The 21,069-nt window shown below is 43.2% G+C and overlaps 1 protein-coding gene across 3 annotated transcripts in view; it reads left to right on the top strand.

The window, feature by feature from the left end:
* Nucleotides 1–21,069, top strand: part of LOC117005018 (ras GTPase-activating protein 1-like) — a 175,036-nt gene that overhangs the window by 127,595 nt on the left and 26,372 nt on the right. For all 3 annotated transcript variants that reach the window (XM_033076234.1, XM_033076233.1, XM_033076235.1), the window contains exons 20-21: nucleotides 5,428–5,514; nucleotides 12,931–12,998. In XM_033076234.1, coding sequence (XP_032932125.1) covers nucleotides 5,428–5,514; nucleotides 12,931–12,998 — 155 coding nt within the window. The remainder of the gene's footprint in view (nucleotides 1–5,427; nucleotides 5,515–12,930; nucleotides 12,999–21,069) is intronic.

The raw sequence follows: 21,069 nt of genomic DNA, 5'->3' as shown, positions 1-21,069 counted from the left end.
CAGCAGATCCCTGCTCAAAAGTGCAGCTGGAGCTTTATGCATATACAAAAATCAATGAATTCTCTACTGTTTCTCCAATTTATACTTTAGTGGTTTGTAAAAATATGCTTTTTCAAACTGGCTAGTAGCCCCCTTTATTATAACATAACTATTTATTATAGGTATCTTTATTTTAACATCAAATATGTTGCTTTTGTGTTTACTATAAATTCCATTTTTAGGTATCCTTGACTTATATATTTATTAAATTTACAATTTTCAACAAACTGCACAACAAAACACAACTCACGGGTTAAAGTCACAGCTCTTTCTTGGACAGGGAAGTTCCTTTAGCTTGGGATCATTCTCTGAATTTTTTATTCTTTGACATATAATTATACCAGCAAAGAGAAAAGGAAAGAAATTAAAACAACCAACAAAAGAGGGGTTAATATGAAAAACCAGTGAACCAACTCACTTAAAATAACTCTTTTAAAGCTTATGTCACTAACCAAGACAAATGGTTATTTTTTTTTTTTCAACACAAATTGGCAATCGTTTTTGTTTCAAAATGTTCACTACACACACTGCACAACTAAAGAGAAACTCTTTTTATTCACCTCTAAGCGAACTCATATCTCAACCAAACACTTTCAAACACTTTACTTACAACACTTACATGAAATAACAAAGCAACATTTTTTTTTTTTCCTTTAAATTGCCCATTACAGGTTGCTAGTAAACCAAACCTTTCTCGTTATACCTTGGGTTAAGTATTCATAAAGCTACGCCAAAAATCTGTCAAATTTTGGCCAAGACACAGTTTCTCTGTGGTGTGGGGGGGCCAGCAGCTTTGGACTCATGTCGCTGTCTCACCCCTCTGCACTTAGAAACTAACCCTTTACACCAGCAATTTTAAAACTTCACAAATAACTAGCTATATTTTTCACATTTAAAACAAACAGCCAAAATTAAAACTTTTCAAGGTTGAGCAGAAACAAAGGCGTTGTCTATGCAAAAAACTCGGATCACCCCACCAATGTCTGTTGCCGGGATTACACTGGACTATGTTGGGCATAATTTTTAGATCGTCTCACACTGCTCACTTCTTTTAAACACAAAACAAACAGCTCAATCACACACAACTGCTGCTCTCACTCAGTAATACGCTGTCCACAATTTTGCTGCTTACACACACACAGAGTCAAATTACACACACACAGCTTAGCTCATGCAATTCACATAATGCAAGTGCTCCAAATTCCTCCACTTTTTAGGTGTCTACTACTCAGGTGTAAATTTCAAAATTCTTTCACAACTTACACATACAAAACTTTTGCCAACACACTCTCAAAACCACACAAAATAAAACACACACAGTGCGCCACTAACTCACAGTTCAAGCACACAAAGCTCACAAAAACAAGTTGCACACTCAAACACACACACACATTTGGCATGCACAAACTGCGATCGCTGTATTCTGCAAACCAAAAATGCAGTCATCACACCCCAATGCCCGCAGCCGGTGCCTCAAGCTGGAAATCACCACCGGGCTGCTTTAAACTACAAATAAAACTTCCACCGACCCACTGCTGCATGAGCTCTACCTCTGACAGCTGCCACTGGCCTGCCAATGCACCCCCACTACGGGGCACAAGTGACAGCTGCCACTGGCTTGCCAATGCACCCCCACTACGGGGCACAAGTTCCAGCCTCACCTGGAACACAGGCCAGCTCAAGCTCCGCGGAAACTTACAAACAAATCCACTTTAGGCCTTTCCACTGTGCGCACGATGTCTTGCAGTATCTTATGAATTTGGTTCTCTTAAAGGTACCTATCTTTAATTTTTTTAAACATACCTTTTTGTCCGTGTCTCCGGCAGTTCTAGTTCTGCTCCCCGGGGTGCTAGCGAGGAAAAGGAGCCCTCCTCCTAGGAAGATCCCAGGTGGGCGCCCTAGAGGGGTCCTGAACCCCGCTGGCCCCTCGGCCAGAGAGAAGTGTCCCACCAGAGTCGCCAAATGATTTACCAAAATATGAGTATTGGTCTAGTACCGATACTCAACTGTGACGGACAAAAGACTCTCTAACAATTTAAAGTTAGAAAGGGTATGTTTATTCAGCGCTGGGCAGCAGCGTGGGGTAGCCCCCTAATACGCACTGCGAAATTACAGGTGGTCACAGAGTCTATTTATTAACAAAAGGTTTAAATAAATACATATTCATAATACCAGCCCCTCCCATCCCCTGCTTCCTATGGTAATTAGCTTGAATGGCTATTAAGCATGCGTGGTTGGCTTCTTGAATTAAGTCTGGGGTCGTTTTTGTGGGGAGGGGTCCTAAAAGGAGGAAGTAAGGCGAGTCTTCCTCGCCCTGAACTTTCGACCCTTTTCTATTAATGACAATACAAATGATTTCTGGGGATATTCCAATTTTTCAAAGAATGGGTTTCTGGTTGCGATTGTTCGTGCTTCTTCAGGCCTGCTTACCAGTTTCGTCTTTTCCCATTGTAAGCACAGCTGAGCAAACATGAGATGACAGACGATCAATCAATTATTTAAGTTTAACTAAAATCTTAATTTTTCTAAGATTAGTGTTTCAAGGTCCATCTCTGCCTCCTCTGAATTTTTATATATGCTACTGAAAGTTGGCTCTTTTTATCTTTTAAGACTAATACATGTTCTTTCTTCTTATCTATGTTTTACTCACATGCTAATACCATAAAAAGCCGGGCATACTCTAACTCTTAAAAAAATCTGTCTCCCCGTATTCAGGATATTAAACTTGATATTAATTTTTGGTCTCAACTCCCAAATTTAGGTCATGTTTCCCCATTATCTAGTTCATACGTTGGCCACATTTTCTCTGAGAGTATAATAAGTTTAGATTTTAAAACCATAGACTCTTCCCCGATTAAATTTGCCCAGTTTTTCAATATTAACCCCAAAGGGCTATCTCTTGGAATACTACCATTCTCACATTCAGAAGAGGATACACAACCCATTCTGATACCCTAAAATAAAGAGCAAAAAGCACAAACAGTCGGGATTGGAACTCACAACCCTCAGAGCCACAGTACAGAAACCAATCAGTTATGCTACCCTTTGGCTTCAGGCCAGCAGCACTACAATTTAAAGCTACTCTTTAAGAAGGCATTCCTTCTTACCCATGGATAAAGAGCAAAACAATTCTACTTAGAACCCTAAGGTTCTCCAAAAAAAATTTGCAATTCACAAAATTGCAATCAATCTACAAACCCTCTTAGCACCTAAGCCAGATGCTAAACAGAATACCCTTTTATTCGGTCACTCACGTGACCCTGCCCCCAGGGTTCTTGGCTCTGATACCTCTGGACCCTGCTGAGCCTTTCCGGGGTTGCCGTCAGGGCTTCAGTCCAGGGGTTTTCCAGATGCCTCACCTGTCCTGGCGGAGTCACCAGTACTGATGCCTAGAGGGGCTGGAACAGAGGCTACACAGAGTTAAGGGGAATAAAATGGGTATTTTTTGAGAGGCCTTCAAAGGCCACACCCTGGCAGTACCAATCGTGGACCTGCCTGGATGGCTCCAAGATGGAAGCAAAAGAGGACTTGGTCACAAGATCTCACATCTTTATAGGTTTTAGTCCATTTGCATGTAGGAGTCAACTGTCCAATTAATAGTCTCAAATTGTGGAGTTTCATCCTCCTTGCTTGCTTGCTGGCCCGCTCTCCTCCTTTCATATTGTTCATGCTTAGGGCCTGAAGTTTGAAGAATTTGTCCTTGAGTCCCCAGCTGGAATAGGACTGTTTTGTCTTCACCACCCAAGCACAATGGGAAAAACACACCCAAGCAGAACAGAAAAACTTAGAACTTAAGGCATCAATGCCGAGGGAGCCGCAGCCACATGGTGCTGCCCCAGCCACATGGTTGCTCACGGCTTCGGGATAGCTCCTGGCAGCATGGCCCGGCGGCCATGCCAGTACGGCTTCCAGCACTCCCCGTCGGGAAGGGGGCCCGGGCTGCCCCCCCACCTTTCTTTAGAGAGCAGGGAGCAAGAGCACTTCCCACAGTTTTTTCATTCTTAAATATGTTATCATAGAGGTGTTTTCAGCTTTTCTAATTGGCTTGGCAGCATGCCAATTCCCAGAGCTAGCCAGCAATTGGTTTTGCCAGGCATGGAGAAAGTTGCTAGCAGCTCCTCACAAAGAATCACTTTTATGGCTGACTTTTTCCCTCTTCACCACAAATCAATTAATACAAAACCAGCACAATTAGTATTAAAAGCTTCATCCTGTTAACTATATGGTGCATCTCAACATTTTCTGAAATACATCAGAGGGCTCCTATTTTTTTTATAGGCGGGGACTATTGCACAACTATTTTTAAACACCTGACCTCTAGTTATGGATGCATAAGTGGAAAAAAATCAAGGATAAAAGCCACCAAACTTTTTTTTTTTTTAAAAAGGAAATGTATTATAAAACATTGTCCTGGTTTAGGGGACAAATACTGCCAGAAAAAAAGGCAGGAGCTTTTCCTAAAATGGATAGTTAAAATCCCCTCCCTCTCAGTTTGCTATAATTTGGAAATTAAGGGACTCTCAGGCAAAGGTATGGGTTTAGGAATAACAGTTCTTTACTGATATATCTACAAGACAAACAAGAACAACATCAGTTATGAAAAAATCAGCAAGAAAACAGAACAAAACTTAGTCCCAGTCCCTTTTCCAGTTACTCTCTTCTCTGCACGGTCCCGGTGGAGAGCGGGGTGGGCCCCTCACAGCCATGGCAGCAGCAGGAGCAGGGATGCGAGGTGGCAGCCGCAGGGCTGTGTCCCAGGTGGGAGAAGGGTGAAGGAAGACTCCACTCACTGTTTGGGTCCTGCTTCTCAGTGCTGTTCTCAGAAGCAGGAGGGCTGTAGCAGTGCAGGGCTGCAGGGCAGATCCGACCGCAGAGCAACCTCCCTCCTTGGCGTTCCAACTGGTGAGACCGTGTCCCCCATGTCCCCCCCGGAAGGAAAAAAAAAAAAAAAAAGAAAAAAAGAACAAACGACCATCCACCCCCAACCCCTCAAACGCCTGCCAGCAATCCAACCAAGCGAGACACCCGTCTATCCCTTTTGTCTTGGGCAATTAAAAGCTAAGGGAGCCGCCCTGGCCAGCTTCCTTAGCATGATAATGAGAAAAATTCTCCAATTCTCCACCGAGGGAAAAGAGTAAAAACCCCTCCCAACCCCCAACAAACATATAATGCATAAATGATTTATCAGAATTTTACCTTCACAAATAGAGTAGTGCATTAGTCAAGGACTTTCTTTGCCATTTTTTAAATGGACTGTTATAGCAGATTTTAAATTAATTTACAGTTTATGTCTGAATTGGAGGAAAGTGGACTAGATACTTTCTGACCAGCTATTTTTACTCTTTAAAATTTTTAAATAAAATTATTCATTAGTCATTATTTTTACAGGACGTTGAGATATATTTATGGATGCTTGCAGAAGTCTGTTCAAAACAAGTGGCCAGCTAATACGACAATGAGAACAAGAGTTGTTAGGTAAGTTACTTGTCATTTTATGTTGAAAATAATATTTTATTGTCTTATTACTGTTGATACGCGGAAAAGACTCTACAACTTGTAAGAAATTAGAGTTATAAAGAAGGTATGCATTTATTCAGCGCTGAGGTGCACGGGGATAATTCCTCCCAAAGCATGCACCCCAAAACTTCAAACTACTGATCTGTTTATTCCCTAAAAGACTAGGATTACACAATATGCCTAATATATATTCATGTCCTAGTCCCGCCTAGTCCCACCTACCCTCGCTTTGTATTAAAATGAACCAAAAGTCCTTTTACGCTTGCGCCTCCCCAATTCAGGGGTCGTCGGGGGTCTCTGATGAAGGCTTCCAAACTCTTCATTGGACTTGAACTTTTCAACTTTGTCTCCAGAGCATGTGTCTTAGCCTTTTGGGCACATTTCAGGTCTTGAGATTAGTTCTCGCTGGTTTAGGGTTTTGGATTTGAATTTGTCACTTATTACTGGTAGCCTTGCACCCCTCACCCTGTTTGCAAGTTCTGGCTCTGTTTATTGCAAACAAGTCTGCCTCTCCTCCCGATTTTCACAAGCATAGTACAGTAATTTCATGACCATAAGGCGCACCGGACTATAAGGCGCACCCCCCAGGAGTCGGCAAACTTCGCAAATTTGTAGATCATATAAGGCGCACTTTTTTTTTTGCCGTGAAGATCCGGGGTGGCAAATGTCGCAACTTTGTACATCATATAAGGCGCACCGGACTATAAGGCGCACTTCTGGGTTCAGGGAAAAATTTTAGTCAAAAGGGTGCGCCTTATAGTCGTGAAATTACTGTAAATGTCAGGCATTCCTCATTGTCTTGGTTAGCTAATTTTGATGAACTATTCCTTACTTCTCAATTCCCTGTCTCACTCATGCTTCGGTGTGCTTATAAATTTTTTCTTTTAGTGACAAAAGTTTTTAGTATTTACAGTAATTTCACGATTATAAGCCACACCATTTTGACTAAAATTTTAGCCCGAACCCAAAGTGCCGCTTATAATCAGGTGCGGCTTATATACGGACAAAGAACAAAAAGTTGCTGTTTTAGTTTGGAGGACAGGTGTCTGCTGAGAAAGGCAGGAACTTCTCTTTGAAATGGAGAATGTAAACCCCCTCTCTTCAAATTATTATAATTTTGAAATCAAGAGGCTTTCAGGCAAAAATATGGGAATTAGGAATAACAGTTCTTTTCTAGGGAAATTAAAATAGAAATACAGTACTATAAAGAAACAAACTCCAAACCCTGACAAAGTCAGAATACAACCTGTCACCCCGTCAGGCAGGGTGTTGGTAGCAGTCCCATTAAATGATGGTTGCAGTCCTCTTGCAGTGACAGATGTGATTCAGTTGAAGCAGTGCTCCTGTAGAAGGTGCAGTTTCCCTCCAGAGGTCCAGCGGTGATGTGGAGAAATCCGGTTTTCCTCTGGAGTCCAGTGGAGAAAGGGGCTCCCTTAGTGTCCCAAAACCTCTGGTTTTATCTTGGTAAGAAATGTTGGGCTCTTCCCCCTGGCTGGAGCAACTTCCAATGGGATGAAGCAATTTTATCAGTCATACAGTGGGACTCAATGGGCCATTAGCAGAAAATTACTTTCTGGAGGGAGGATGGGTTGTGAAAAGATAAAGAACAATGCCCCACCTGGTTTCAATGGATGGGCCATTAGCAGAATATCTCCCGCGGTGATAAGGATCAGTGCCCCCACACTCAACAGATGGTGATAGAATAGATACCTTTTATCACACTCTGTATTGTAATGTGTGGCTTATAATCAGGTGTGGTTTATATATGGACAAAGAACGAAAAGTTGCTGGCACCCAGAAGTGCGGCTTATACTCAGTGCGGCTTATAATTGTGAAATTACTGTATAAAGATTACAAGAATATTTAAAATTATTGTGGTACTGAGGCATGATATCTCAGTTAAGGATCTGATAGATTCTTAGTCATGTTGTTGGAGACTTGGTAATGGTCTAGTATAGAGGCCATTATAGCTATACTTAATAGCTTCAACTTCAAATTTACTTGTATTTTGTTAATTTATTTAATCTAAGATCTTGGGAAAGAGAAAAAGTTTTTTCAAAGTGATAGTTAACTTTTTATATCCTCAAATGATTATGTTCCTGTCATGCCATCTGGGAGGACTGTGCCTTATCCAGGGACTCTTATGTAGTATGTGTTAATTACTGGAAAAATCTTACACATGCTAAGTGTCCTTTAAAGTGCAGACATAACCTGTTAAGGAAACTAATACCTTCTCAGAAAGGTGGTTGGACTGTCATTAGATTTCACTGAGGGACTTTCTGAATTGGAATATATAGTTTTCCGCATCAATGAAGGCTCCCTGTGCTGATCACTTGGAATCAGCATTCATTTTGGAAAATACATACTTTTATGCTGTCCCAGTTTTATTTCTCTGCTACAGCCCAATCATGTTGAAACATTCCAGAATCTCTTTAAAAATGTTGCAGGCTGCTGAACCAGACTCCTTTGAGTTGGCACTGAGTACAGAAACTACAGTCTGCATTCATAAGTTAATTGAATAAATAGTTCTTTCTTTAACACTTTCAGTTGCTTGTGCAGGTGAAAAGAACCTTTGATAAAAATGAAGTCTTGACACTTGTTCTAAATGTTACTGGGGATTTAAAGGTTTCAAAGCCACATCTTTTCTACATTTGCATTACCTTTTTTGGTTTTTTTTTTCAATCCTAACTTTCTAATAGACCAATATCTGGCACTGATCTGATTTACTGAGGTGAATCTCCCATTGAACAGTGTCTTCCAGATGATTTGCCATTGGGTCTTGTGTATCACTTTGGATGGAGACACAAATGAAGATGTAGGAGTCCTTCCCTCCTCAGAGTTTCAGTTAATGTTACTGTACTTAGTACAGTACCTTCCATGCTTATTTTCCTGCAATTTAGTGTTCATAACAATAGTAACTCAAGATTTTAACGAAGAAAAATCTTCAGTAAAATACCTGCCTGTTACATGGAATCGTGGGTCAGAGACAGAGGCGACACGATCTCTCAGAGATCCATATTACAAAAGCCTCTTGTTGTTCGGACCTTTCTTACATAAGGGGCTTGAATCTCCTGGATATACACATGCAATTGGTCAGGGTCTTAACACACCCATTTCCCTGGCCAATGATACATCTGCATTAAGGGTTCAATTAATTGGCTGGGATCCTTTGTATGTGTTCAAATTCATCCTATCATCGCTCATCAAGGGCCTTGTTTACTTCTAGGCTGGTTGAGTTTGGACTGCAGCTTCAGACTAGCTGCAATGTGAAACCTGCCAACAGTGTTCTGCGGGAGTTCCTCCTTCAAATTGAGGCTGTTCTTATTTAGAGGTGTTTGGGCTAGTCTATTGCAAGCGTGTAGAACTTAGAAGCAAATACCATGTCTCTTCCTGTTTCTTCCCATCGCCAGAGAGCACCATGTGGCTTTCCTTAAATGATACAGCTTGCATTGAGAATTTTTCTGGGACCTCTGCTAGATACTATAAATATTGGGTCCCATTCTCTCTTTATCAGCAAATTTTCTGTGTCTGCAAGGTCCATCTTGGGTTCACACCCCAGTTGTCCTCAGGTCATCTGTCATGGTTTGATGCTGGCCCAATGCCAGGCACCCACGAGAGTCACTCACACACCCTCCTCTGCCACAACTGGGAAAAGGAGAGAAAAAAATTAACAAAGGGTTCATGAGTGAAATAAGGACTGGGAGAAAACACTTCAAGGGGAAAACAGGCTCAACTTAAAGTTACAAAGTGAATTTATTACAAACAAAATCAGAGGAGTATAATGAGAAGTAAAATAAACCCTTAAAACACCTTTTTCCCCCTAGTCCCTCCCTCCTTCCCACCAACAGCACAGGGAGACAGGGCATGGGGGTTTTGGTCAATTCATCACCAAGATTTTCTTACGCTGCTCTGGGAGAGGAGATGTTCCCCTGTAAGACCATGGGGTCTCTCTCACAGGAGACAGTTCTCCATGAACTTCTCCAGCATGGGTCCACTTTCACAAACAGCAGTCCTACCACACCTGCTGCAACATGAATTCCCCCCATGGGCAGACAGTCCTCCCAAAAGTGCTGCGACGTGGGTCTTTCTTTCCATGGGGTGCAGTCCTCCAAGGACAGGCTGCTCCAGGCTGGAAGCAAGGGCCCCTTCTCTCCACTGGGACTCCCACTGGACCACAGCCTCCTCCTGCTCCAGCATGGGCACCTCCCCCATGGGCTACAGGTGGATCTCTGCATTCCCTGTGGACCCATGGGCTTCAGGGGGTAAGCCTGCTTCACCATGGTCTTCACCATGGCCTGCAGAGGAATCTCGGCTCCAGAGCCTGGAGCACCTCCTCCCCCTCCTTCTCCACTGACCTTGGTGTCGCCATGTTGTTTTCCCTCACATGGTTCTCACCTCCTCCTCTTCTCTGACTAGAAGAAAAACTGTGTGTACTTTGTTTTGATTTTCTTCTTAAATATGTTATCACAGAGGCATTACCAACCTCTCTAATTTTCCCAGTTTTGGCCAGTAGCATGTCCATCTTCAGAGCCATCAGGGATTGGCTCTACTGAACATGGTAGAAGCTTCCAGTAGCTTCTCGCAGAAGCCCCCTCTGTGGCCCCCCCGCTACCAAAAACCAGGCTGTGCAAAACCAATACATCATCTATAGGAGAAATTGATGTACATGCCATGACTTCAAAATTATTTACTTTCTCACAGCTTTAAATTCATCTCATAGAAAATAGTTTTGTTTCACACTGGGCCAGGAGTGTTTTGCTAACCCATAATCCATGGTTCTTGGACAAACAGGAGACTTCTATAATAGCATATATTGGAATTGAAGTGTGTTGGACACATGAAAGGTGTGTTAAGCTCACAGCTACATGTGTCACTTCCAATTAATAATAGGCGATGCCATCACTGTATACTTAAAAGCAAGGTAGTGCAAGGTCCATTTCCACTCTTTTGTAAGAGGTCAAACTTTGGTATTGCTGTAGTGAAAAAGCAGTCTGCTGGTGGTGTCCATGCACTCTGAACTAAATGAAAGGTGAGTTAGATTGCTTTAGTTGGTCCATATATCTCTTAATTTTATAGCAGTCTTCCAGAATTATGGTTAACCTGAAATTTATATTTTATTTTATTTTTCTTTAGTTGTCAACAGAAAGTTAGATTTTTCTCATGGTAAACTGAAGGACATGCACCCATGAAAGCTGCTCACTCACTGGGTTTGGATGCAAAACCAGTGAGAAAGTCCAAGTCAGAAATACAATTTAATAGGAAAAAAAAAAAGCATGCAATAGTACAAAAGAAAACCACTGACACAGTCAGAATACAACTTGACACCTCGCTAGTTAGGGTGGTGGTAGCAGTCCAGATGAAGTGGTCTTGTTGAAGTAGTGATCCTGTAGAAAGGTCTGGTAGCTCTTGTCCTCTGGAAACCAGTGGGTAAGGGCTGCCTTGGTGTTCCAAATCCCATTTTTTATCTAGGTAAGAAATGTTTGGCTCCTCCCCCTGGGTGGAGCATTTCACAATGGGATGATGTAATTTTATCAGTCATGCAGTGGGACTCAATGGTCCATTAACAGAAAATATCTTCCTGGAGAAAGGATGGGTTGAGGAAAATATAAAGATGACTGTCCCACCTGGTTTTTAACCGATGGCCCATTAGCAGAGGATATCTCCTACAGAGATAAGAATCACTGCCCCATCTGGTTTCAACAGATGGTGATAGAATACATACTTTTGGTCACATCTTTACATTGTAACCTAGGACACTCACCCTCCCCTGCAAGTGGACAGAGGAGAGAAAATATTATGAGGGGTTAATGAGTTGAGATAAGGACTGGGAGAAAACACTCATCAATTACCATCAAAGGCAAAACAGGCTCAACTTAGAGATATAAAATGAATTTATTACTAACAAAATCAGAGCAGGATAATAAGAAGTAAAATAAGCCCTTCAAAACACCTTTCCCTCCCTGCCTATAAGCCCTCCCTCCTTCCCACTGACAGCACAGGGAGGCAGGGAGTGGTGTTTTGGGCAGTTTATCACCCGTGCTTTCTCTCACTGCTCTGGGAGAGGAGTCGTTCCCCTGCTGCATCGTGGGGTCCCTTCCAATGGAGACAGTTCTCCACATACTTCTCTGATGTGGCTCCATCTCATGAGTAACAGTCCTCCCAAAACTGCTGCAATATGAGTGCATCCCACAGGCAGCAGTATGCCTCAAACTGCTGCAGTGTGGGTCACTCTTCCGTGGGGTCCAGTCTTTTAAGGACAGGCTTCTTCAGGCTGGGAGTAGGATCCCTCTCTCCACGGGTCTCCCACTGGATCACAGCATCCTCCAGTCATCCACCTACTCTGGTGTGGGCTCCTCCCCCATGGGCTACAGGTGGATCTCTGCATCCCCTGTGGATCCCCATGGGCTGCAGGGGGACAACCTGCTTCACCATGGTCCTCACCATGGCCTGCAGAGGAATTTTGGCTCCAGCACCTGGAGCACCTCCTCCCCCTCATTCTTCACTGACCTTGGTGTCTGCAGAGTTGTTCTTCTCACATGTTCTCACCTCCTCTTCTTCTCGGCTAGAATTAAAACTGCACCACAAACTTTGTTTAGATTTCTTCTTAAATATACTATCACAGAGGCATTACCACCATCTCTAGTTGGCCCAGCCTTGGCCAGAAGCATGTCTATTTTTGGAGCCATCAGGGATTGGCTCTGCTGGACATGGTAGAAGCTTCTAGCAGCTTCTCACAGAAGCCACCTCTGTGGCCCCCTCACTACCAAGAACGAGACTGTGCAAAACTAAATCAACAATTTAGGTTTCTGTTTAGTAATTTCCTAGTTCTGCAGTCAAACTGTGTACTTTTCCCTAGCTTTCTAGATTGTCTGGGTGGCAGCAATTACTTCTGTGAAGATAGTAGCTGATCCAGTATTATTCTTCTAGGATACTGACGTACTGTTATAAGGAGATGGATTGGTTCAAGCCCATTTTTACTGTGCACTCTTGCTCTCCTTATGTCGACTTGGGGAAATGAGTGGCTGTAGAATGAATTATTTGTGATAGTAGACAGTGCAACACTTGTAGGAGGCAGGAGATGAAGTGTTCCTCCTTTATAAAGTCAGTGTGGTCTTATACTGCAGACTTCAGTATGGTTTTACAGTTAAGCTTTTCCCAGGTAGTTTCAGAAGTTCACCTTAATTGGGAAATCAATGTCTGATTTTATTTTGTTTTTTGTTATAGTTGAAATCATAAAAAGACATTTTTAATTAACATGGAGCACAAGCTGGTTGTCATCTCACAAAGATTTCCACACTTATATGCCTAAAGACTACATAATTTAATGATAGCTTTATTATTGAACAAAAAATTTCTTTTTTTTCTCCATTTCAGTGGCTTTGTTTTTCTTCGACTGATTTGTCCTGCTATCCTGAACCCAAGGATGTTTAATATCATCTCAGGTGACTATGCTTCAGACTGAATTCATACTTTATGTAATAATAGGCATGAAGTTACTTTAGTGCGTAATTTAGCAAAATATTAAGTCATTTGAATACTGTGCAAAATCATGTTAATCATATAAATTAATTGATTTTCTCCCTCAGGCAGTCAGCATACAGTTCTCACTCTTGAAGATTAGACAATGTTTATAATGTTTATTCCCAATGTCTTGTTTTAAAGTAAAAAAAAAAAAAAGGGAAAGTGAATGTTCAAGTGTTTCATAAAGAAAACTGTTGTGGGCTAACCCTCTTTGGCAGATAAAGCATCACAGTTACTTGCTCACTTTCCTCTTCACCCTCAGTAGGATGGGGGAAGAAGAAAGAGAATAAAAACAAGAAAATTTGAGGATCAAGAGAAAACAAACCAAAAATATATAAATGCTTACTAAATAAAGGATAAATGTAATAGAACTAAACAAGTGATGCAAAGGCAATCAAACTACAGTAATTTCACGACCATAAGGCACACCAGACTATAAGGCGCACTTTTTTTTTGCAGCGAGGCCCCGCCCCCAGCTCACCCCGTGCGGTTGCTGGTCGAGGCCCCGCCTCAACCCGGCAGCCATTGGCCCCCGGGCCCGCCTCCACCCGGTAGGGGCGGTGCCGCAAGCCACCGGGCCACCCTGGACCCGGCAGCCGTGGGCTCCCAGGGCTGCCTGGACCCAGGAGCGGGGGTGCCGCAGGGCCCCTAGCCCGCATTCACACGGCAGCCATGGGCTCCCGGGACTGCTTCCACCCGGGAAGGGGGGTGCCGCGGCCCCCCTAGCCCACATTCACCCGGTAGCCATGGGCTCCCGGGACTGCTTCCACCCGGGAAGGGGGGTGCCACGGCCCCCCTAGCCCACATTCATCCAGCAGCCGTGGGCTCCTGGGGCTGCCTGGACCCAGGAGCGGGGGTACCGCGGGCTCCCTAGCCCGCATTCACGTGGCAGCCATGGGCCCCCGGGCCTGCCTGGACCCAGGAGCGGGGGTACCGCGAGCTCCCTAGCCCACATTCACGCGGCAGCCATGGGCCCCCAGGCCTTTCTGGACCCAGGAGCGGGGGTGCCGCCGGCCCCCTAGCCCGCATTCACGCGGAAGCCATGGGCCCCCGGGACTGCCTGGACCCAGGAGCGGGGGTGCCGCGGGGCCCCTAGCCCACCTTCATCCGGTAGCCATGGGCTCCCGGGACTGCTGCCACCCAGGAAGGGGGGGTGCCGCGGCCCCCCTAGCCCACATTCACGTGGCAGCCATGGCTCCCCGGGACTGCCTGGACCCAGGAACGGGGGTGCTGCCGGCCCCCTAGCCCGCCTTCATCCGGCAGCCGTGGGCTCCCGGGGCTGCCTGGACCCAGGAGCGGGGGTACCGCGAGCTCCCTAGCCCGCATTCACGCGGCAGCCATGGGCTCCCGGGACTGCTTCCACCCAGGAAGGGGGTGCCGCGGCCCCCCTAGCCCACATTCATCTGGCAGCCATGGGGCCCCGGGACTGCCTGGACCGGAGAGGGGCGGTGCCTCGGGGCGGCTGCTGTGGCACTTCCGGCTCCCCCCACGGCTCTCAGCTCACACTTCCGGTTTGGCAAATTTCGCCGCTTTGTACATCAGATAAGGCGCAATGGACTATAAGGTGCACTTCCGGGCTCGAGGGAAAATTTTAGTCAAAAGGGTGCGCCTTATAGTCGTGAAATTACTGTACTTCCCATGTGTAGACCGATGCCCAGCCAATTCCTAAAGAAAATATGGCTGACACCCATAAAACCTCCCTCTTTTCCCTTTTATTGCTGAGCATGGCTTTATATGTTATGGTATATCTCTTTGGTTAGTTTGGGTCATCTGCCCTGTTCTGTCTAATCTCAGCCTATTGCTCACCCTCAGTCTATTCACTGGGGGAGTAGAGTGAAAAACAGGCAGTCTTGATGCTCTATAAACATCATTCAGCAAAAGCTATAATATTAGTCTGCTATCAGTACTGTTTTGGTCAAAAATCTAAAACAGCTTCATATGAGCTGCCCTGAAGAAAAGTAACTGTGTCCTAGCCAGGCCCAGTACAAAAACATTATCCTGGGTTGTTATGCTCTCTTTGTAGAGTACATCTCTATCAGTAAATAAAACAGTGATGGGGACTATTCCTGTTTGCTAGAACAGGATTGCAAAATTGCAATACTGATCTGCAGTATGGTTCTGGCTGATAACAGATAGCATTCTCCTAAACGATACTTAGATGTGTTTTGGATGTTGACATGCATCAGGGATCATATCTGAAAGTTGGCATGGGGCTTTGTTGTCAATGTTGAGGGCATAGATTATTCCACTGCAGTTGGCTTAAGTACCTATAATTGTTTCTGAGCATTTTAACTTATGGATGTAGTTGAGGTCTTAGAGATGCAACAGCTAGTATGTGTGTTACTGTTGTACCAGACATAAGTTTGTGTTGATGGAATTCCAGGTTTTAAGTTTTGCTGTATTCCTTTGTGGTGGGTAGACCTTGGCTGTATGCCAGGCACCCACCAAATGGTCTCAATCACTCTCCCTCATTAGCTGGACAGGGGAGAGAAAATACAACAAAAGGCTTATTATTACATTGAATGGGGTCATGGTTGGAGACAGAGACAAGACCCTCTTGAGATTCATGTGACATAAGCCTTTTTTTATTGTTCTGAACGCTTCTTAAATAGAGGCTTTGAATTTCCTGGGTATACACATATGATTGGTTGCTGTCAAGACACCTATTTCCCTGGCCAGTGATACATCTGCACTTAGGGTTCAATGGATTAGCTGGGATCCAGGGTATGTGTTCAAATCTATCTTATAATCACTCACTCAGGGACTTATTTACTTCTAGGCTGACTGAGTTCGAGGCTGCAGCTTTAGGCTAGCTGCAATGTGACAGCTCACCCTTTCAGTTAGATTTAAAAAAATATATAAAGCTTTTTTCACCAAATTCAATAAGCCTAATGTTCCACAGCAATGATGTGCTTCATGTATCATTGGAGTTGTGGTGTTCATATTTAGAAACTGTTAGGTAAAAACTGTTAAAATTACAATTTTTCAGCTTAAACATGTCACAGACTCATGCTTAGAAGTTACAAAGTTACAATACTAAAGAATATACAATTCAACTTAAAACTATTTCAATTAAAACCACATATTTCTACTACTTATTTGGCCCCCTTTCTTTGTTTTAAGAACTATAACAGGAACAAAACATGCACTTTTAAATGAAATTAACAAAGTGATACTTATAATTGCCTATATGCTTTACCATCGCCCAGTGTCTGCCATCACTGAGGAGCCTCCCTTTCAAAATGAGGACTTAAGAGAACTTTCTCCAGATAAGGCTCTCCATGTTTATCTCAAAGGAAAGGAGTTCAGCTTTTGCAAGGCTAAATCAGCTGGTCAAAATGACTTGCTTTCATCTTTAGCACAGAAACATCTGGATTTAGTACTTTTTCCCTGTCAGTCAAAGCCAAAACTTGGCCAGAGTTGAAACCTAGACTGGGAAGGGTTCCCTATTGTATCTTTAAAACAAACCTTTAAATAATATTATAAAGAAGTTGTAAACAAATATAATTATATACATATATATAGAACTCTCTTGAAAATATCATTCACCCTTTTGTTATAACCAAAGCAATTCAAAACTATCAAAGGAAACATCTATATTTCTTAGATTTTACAGGTTACATCTTGGTACATAATTAAAATGACACATCTTTGTGTTAGTATTACAGAACAGAGATAACAAAAATTAATCATTTTGATACCTAAGGACACTATGAAGTTGTTTGTCAAGGTTGGAAGGAATTTACTTTTATACAGTTATTGTATCATCATTAGTATATTTAATAACATTGCTAATGGTTGCAGTTTAATGAACTTTTTTTAAATTAGAGTTTTGAAATTGGTGATAATTTTAATTAATTTAAACGTGTTTTGGGATGATTATGCATCTTTAAATAATATGTTTTCTTCAGGAAAGGTATAGGACATGACCTCAAAGCTGCAAGGCAAACTATTTTGTTAATTTAGAAGTTTCTGTTATTATCTTTTCATGTATAGTTTTAACTCCTGTAATCTCAAATTATCACAGTTCTGTAAATATTGCATCTTCATATTTAGTTGTAAAAACTTAATATTTAAATCTATGTTTATATTTTGGTTGAAAATAAGAAAACATCTAAATTAGTACTGTAGTGATAGCAGTGACAAGCTTGCTATATTTAGAAACTTGATATTAATTTTAACAGGAGTTGGTCTGAATGTTTTAGCTATGTAGAAATATTAAAGGTAGTGATTTTAGAAGTGATAAGAGATAAGTATTTAGAAAACTGCAACTGAAATGTTAATTAAACAATTTAAAGCTGTGGAGTCTATGGAAACTTTTAGGTTATTAAATACAGTACATATTTTAAGGAGAGTGTTTAACAAAATAGTTTATGTATTTTCAGTATTCTGCTTTAGGATGAAAGAGGGTTAGGTTTTTTAATGCTAGTGGTAACCTTTTCTATATTAGGGAAGTAGTAGAATGGATGCTGTTCTTATAAATTAAAAGTACTTTGAGGAAACATCATTTAATTTTTGCTTGAAAGGATAGCTTGTAATTTAAAATAGTTACAGGAGTATCTATTTATAAAATGTAATTCAAGCAATGCAGAGAGTTATAGGGTGGTATTGTAACAGTGGTAACACAGGTACAACAACAGTGCTGACTCTTTAAATCCCGTAGCAATCGTTATCTGAATAATAAAAAAAGAAGTTTTACGGATTAATTGTAGAAATGATAGGCTTAGTTTGCAGTTGCTTTTTCAGAAGGCTTGTGCAGGTGTTGCAGTTTTCTGAAGAAAAAGTTACTTGTTGAGCTAGGTTTCAGTGTCGGTACACGAAGGTTTGCAGCAGACGGAGCTCGGGCTGTTGCAGGAACGGTGGGAGTGGCTGACGACGGTAGCTGGGAGGGCGCCTGCCGCTCCTCGTGGCTACTCTGTCCAGGCCCCATTCCCCGGTTCCGGCGTGGGGGCAGCTGCTTGGGACCGCCCCGGGGTGGTGTGTTTCCCCGGGCTGCGGTAGGCTGCGAGTGGGTGTGTCAAAGGAGGGCCAGGTTCCAGGACGGAACCAATCAGCTGGAGGCGGAGTCGGGCCTAGCGCTTCCATAGCAACGCGGGGTGTGGAAAGAATAGTGAATGGGTCCCACATGCGCGGTGCTGAGGGGAGTCGCGGTGCTGCTCTCGCTGACCCCCGGGCTTTTTTGGATTGTCTCCCCTCTGCGGCCCCTTGGGACGGACGCTGGGGTTCCATGCAAGCTCCCTCCCCCCTCTGCCTCTGTCTCTCCGCTTTTGCAGAGGGCAGGCAGAGGGGAAAGCATGCTGCTAGGAAGAGCCCCACCCGGCTCCCGCCACCTCCGCATAGCACAGGGCAGTACGGGCTTTCCCGTGACACTGTTAGGGTCTTTTCCAGGATTCAAAGGATCGGAGAAGAATGGGCTATCTTTTGGTTTCCCTCCCCCAGCCCCAGTAAACTCACAATCATTTGTTGATGGTGTAAGAGTACTGGATACAGTTGCTGTAGTCGTTGCCAGGCAACGCGGTCTGTCGAGGACAACGAGGAACTCCGCTCCGCCTCGCTGGCGTCGGTGGCTGCTCGCAGCTGCTTGGTGTTATGTTTTTGCGGTCTCGGGTGCCGTCTGTGTTGTCTGGGTCTCCCAGGTTCTCGGTGCTGACTGCGATGCTGGCTGTCGTGGTGTTTCCCAAATTTTTTGAGTTCCGACTGTGGGTGCGGTGGTATGCTGCTGTCCACAGCCCCGGGCACCGGCGGCGCCACGCGCCATAGGGTGAATGAACTGTTGGAGCTCTTCCGGCAGCGGGGGCTGCTGGTTTCTTTTCCGATTTCTGGTGCTGTGATGCTTCTGAGGTCTGGTTGGCGCACGGGAGGAACCCACTGGCGCCACGATAGGGGCGGCTCCATCCGCTGCCTCCACGTGTTCGGCGCAGTATCTTCCACCACGGGCTGCTTTCCGCGCTTCACCATTTTGAGATGAATTGGCGGGCTGCTTCTGCGGTGCGCGCGCTCCGCCATTTTGGGTGAGTGACTCTGCAGCCATGTGCTCGCCGCCATGTTGGGTGAGAGTCGCGTCTGTAGCGCATGACATCCGCCATGTTGTGGTTTTGGGGTTTTTTTTGGCGGTGTGAAAAACACGCTCCACTGTCCTGGTAAAATTTTAAAGGTTTAATAAAAAGACAATAGGAGACAAACATAAAGCAAAGGGTTAAAACGGCTGGGTGCTTGGCAAGCTGCCAAGAGCACACGGTTGCTTCGGGAACGCCCCTTTAAATTCACTTTACAATACATCAACCTGTTGCATATTCATAGTCTCTCATGTATAGTAAAAAAATTCTGGGAACTGTTTAGCATGGCCACTCCTTGGGTCCGCCTTTTTAGAGCATGCGTGTTTCTTGGCTTATGGTTTTAATCCTCTTCTTATCATCTTTTAATTTGGGTCGTGGTTTTGGTTTTTTGCAGCCGGTGAGTGTTGATAATTGTCGTGTCAGCTGCAGGGCCCCATCACACGTTCACGGGCTATTATCTCAACTAGGCGGGTAGTTTAAGCATACTATCTCTAAAAAACTTATATCTAACTTTTGCTATTAGAAGAAAAGAAAAAAACCTATATTTATACAGAAAAACTATTTTAGCATTATACATATAGCATTTATCCTAATAGTTGCGAAAAACCAACAATATGTCATGCACTTATAACAATACCCCCATCTTTCTTTTTATACGTCATTTGGCTTGAGCAATATTCCTTATTTTCTAACCTCCATTATTTTCTCCTTTTTTTAATAAATCATTTTCGCTTCCTTCAAGGGGTCTTTTATTTTTCTTTGTTCTTTTAACACCATGATTTTTTGTGCTGTTCCAGATATAGCCAATTTTGGATCCATAAGGCATTATTACAACTTGCATGCCTAGAACTACGCTGGTGATCAGCTGAATAAAACAGGGGATTAAACAAGGGAGAATGATCAAGCCAACTGTAGCACATAAAAGGAAGAAGCCTAGCTTCTTCCGCCATTCTATTCCCAATACATTATCCCACCAGCTATTGTTTAGCATTGATTCCCATTTCTGTACTGGTACATGAGCTATTTTCCTGTTATCATTGACTATATCCAGTACAGCCTCTCCATTGTCATCTATCTTCAAACAACAATCTGATATATTAAATTTTCCACACACACCTCCTTCTTCAGTTAACAAATAATGTAAAACCAGTCTGTTTTGATACACTGCAGCCCTTGTTTGCCTTTGTTGATTTGCTCATAGTTTTGTTTCTTATTATTTCTACCACTGCCTGGAGCCTTATAATGCAATTTAACATGTAAATTGGGGTTCGGTATCCCCAACTCCCATCCCGTGCCCAGGTGGCTGGTCCATATGTTTCAATGATGCGTTTAGGGGGCTATTCTTCATCTTCCCATTTTTGGAACCCTCCAATCAATTCACTTTTGTTTATTTTTAAGTCCTCATAAACTGGTATTCCCAATTTGTCTCCCTTTGGTCTTGGTAAAAGAAAAAATCCTGGTTGTATGATTCCCAGGGTACAACTCCCACTGAGAAGGGAGTTCAGGATATGCTCTTTTTCCACATATCCAAAATGAGCCATCAGGTGCTTTCCAATAATTATTTTTCTGTTGATTTATATTTTTCCAAAATTTGGATATTTCTGGGATTCCATAGTAAGGATTCTTGCCAGTATCATTACATTGAAAAAGTCTAATTCTGTTATCATGTTTACAATTTTCATTTTTTGTTTTTCCCTGTGTCCAATACTGAGTTGGTTCCTCTGGGATCCACCAGGTCAGTGTTCCATTACTTACTTTATATCTTTTACAAGGAGTATTTCCGACTTCCTTATGAAAGCTTTTCCAGTGCACCAGAGACATTCTTCCCCTATCACTGTTGAACTTAAAATCCAGCCTTTTGGTCTCCTTCTCCTCTTGATATTTGTCTGGTTCCCTTAAGGAGTTCAATTGGGCCTAAGCTACTACTTTTCCATGG

The sequence above is a fragment of the Catharus ustulatus genome, chromosome W (assembly GCF_009819885.2).
Source record: "Catharus ustulatus isolate bCatUst1 chromosome W, bCatUst1.pri.v2, whole genome shotgun sequence".
NCBI classification, from domain to species: Eukaryota; Metazoa; Chordata; class Aves; order Passeriformes; family Turdidae; genus Catharus; species Catharus ustulatus.
Note: the sequence above shows the minus strand (reverse complement) of the source record. Positions and strands in the feature narration are given on the sequence as shown.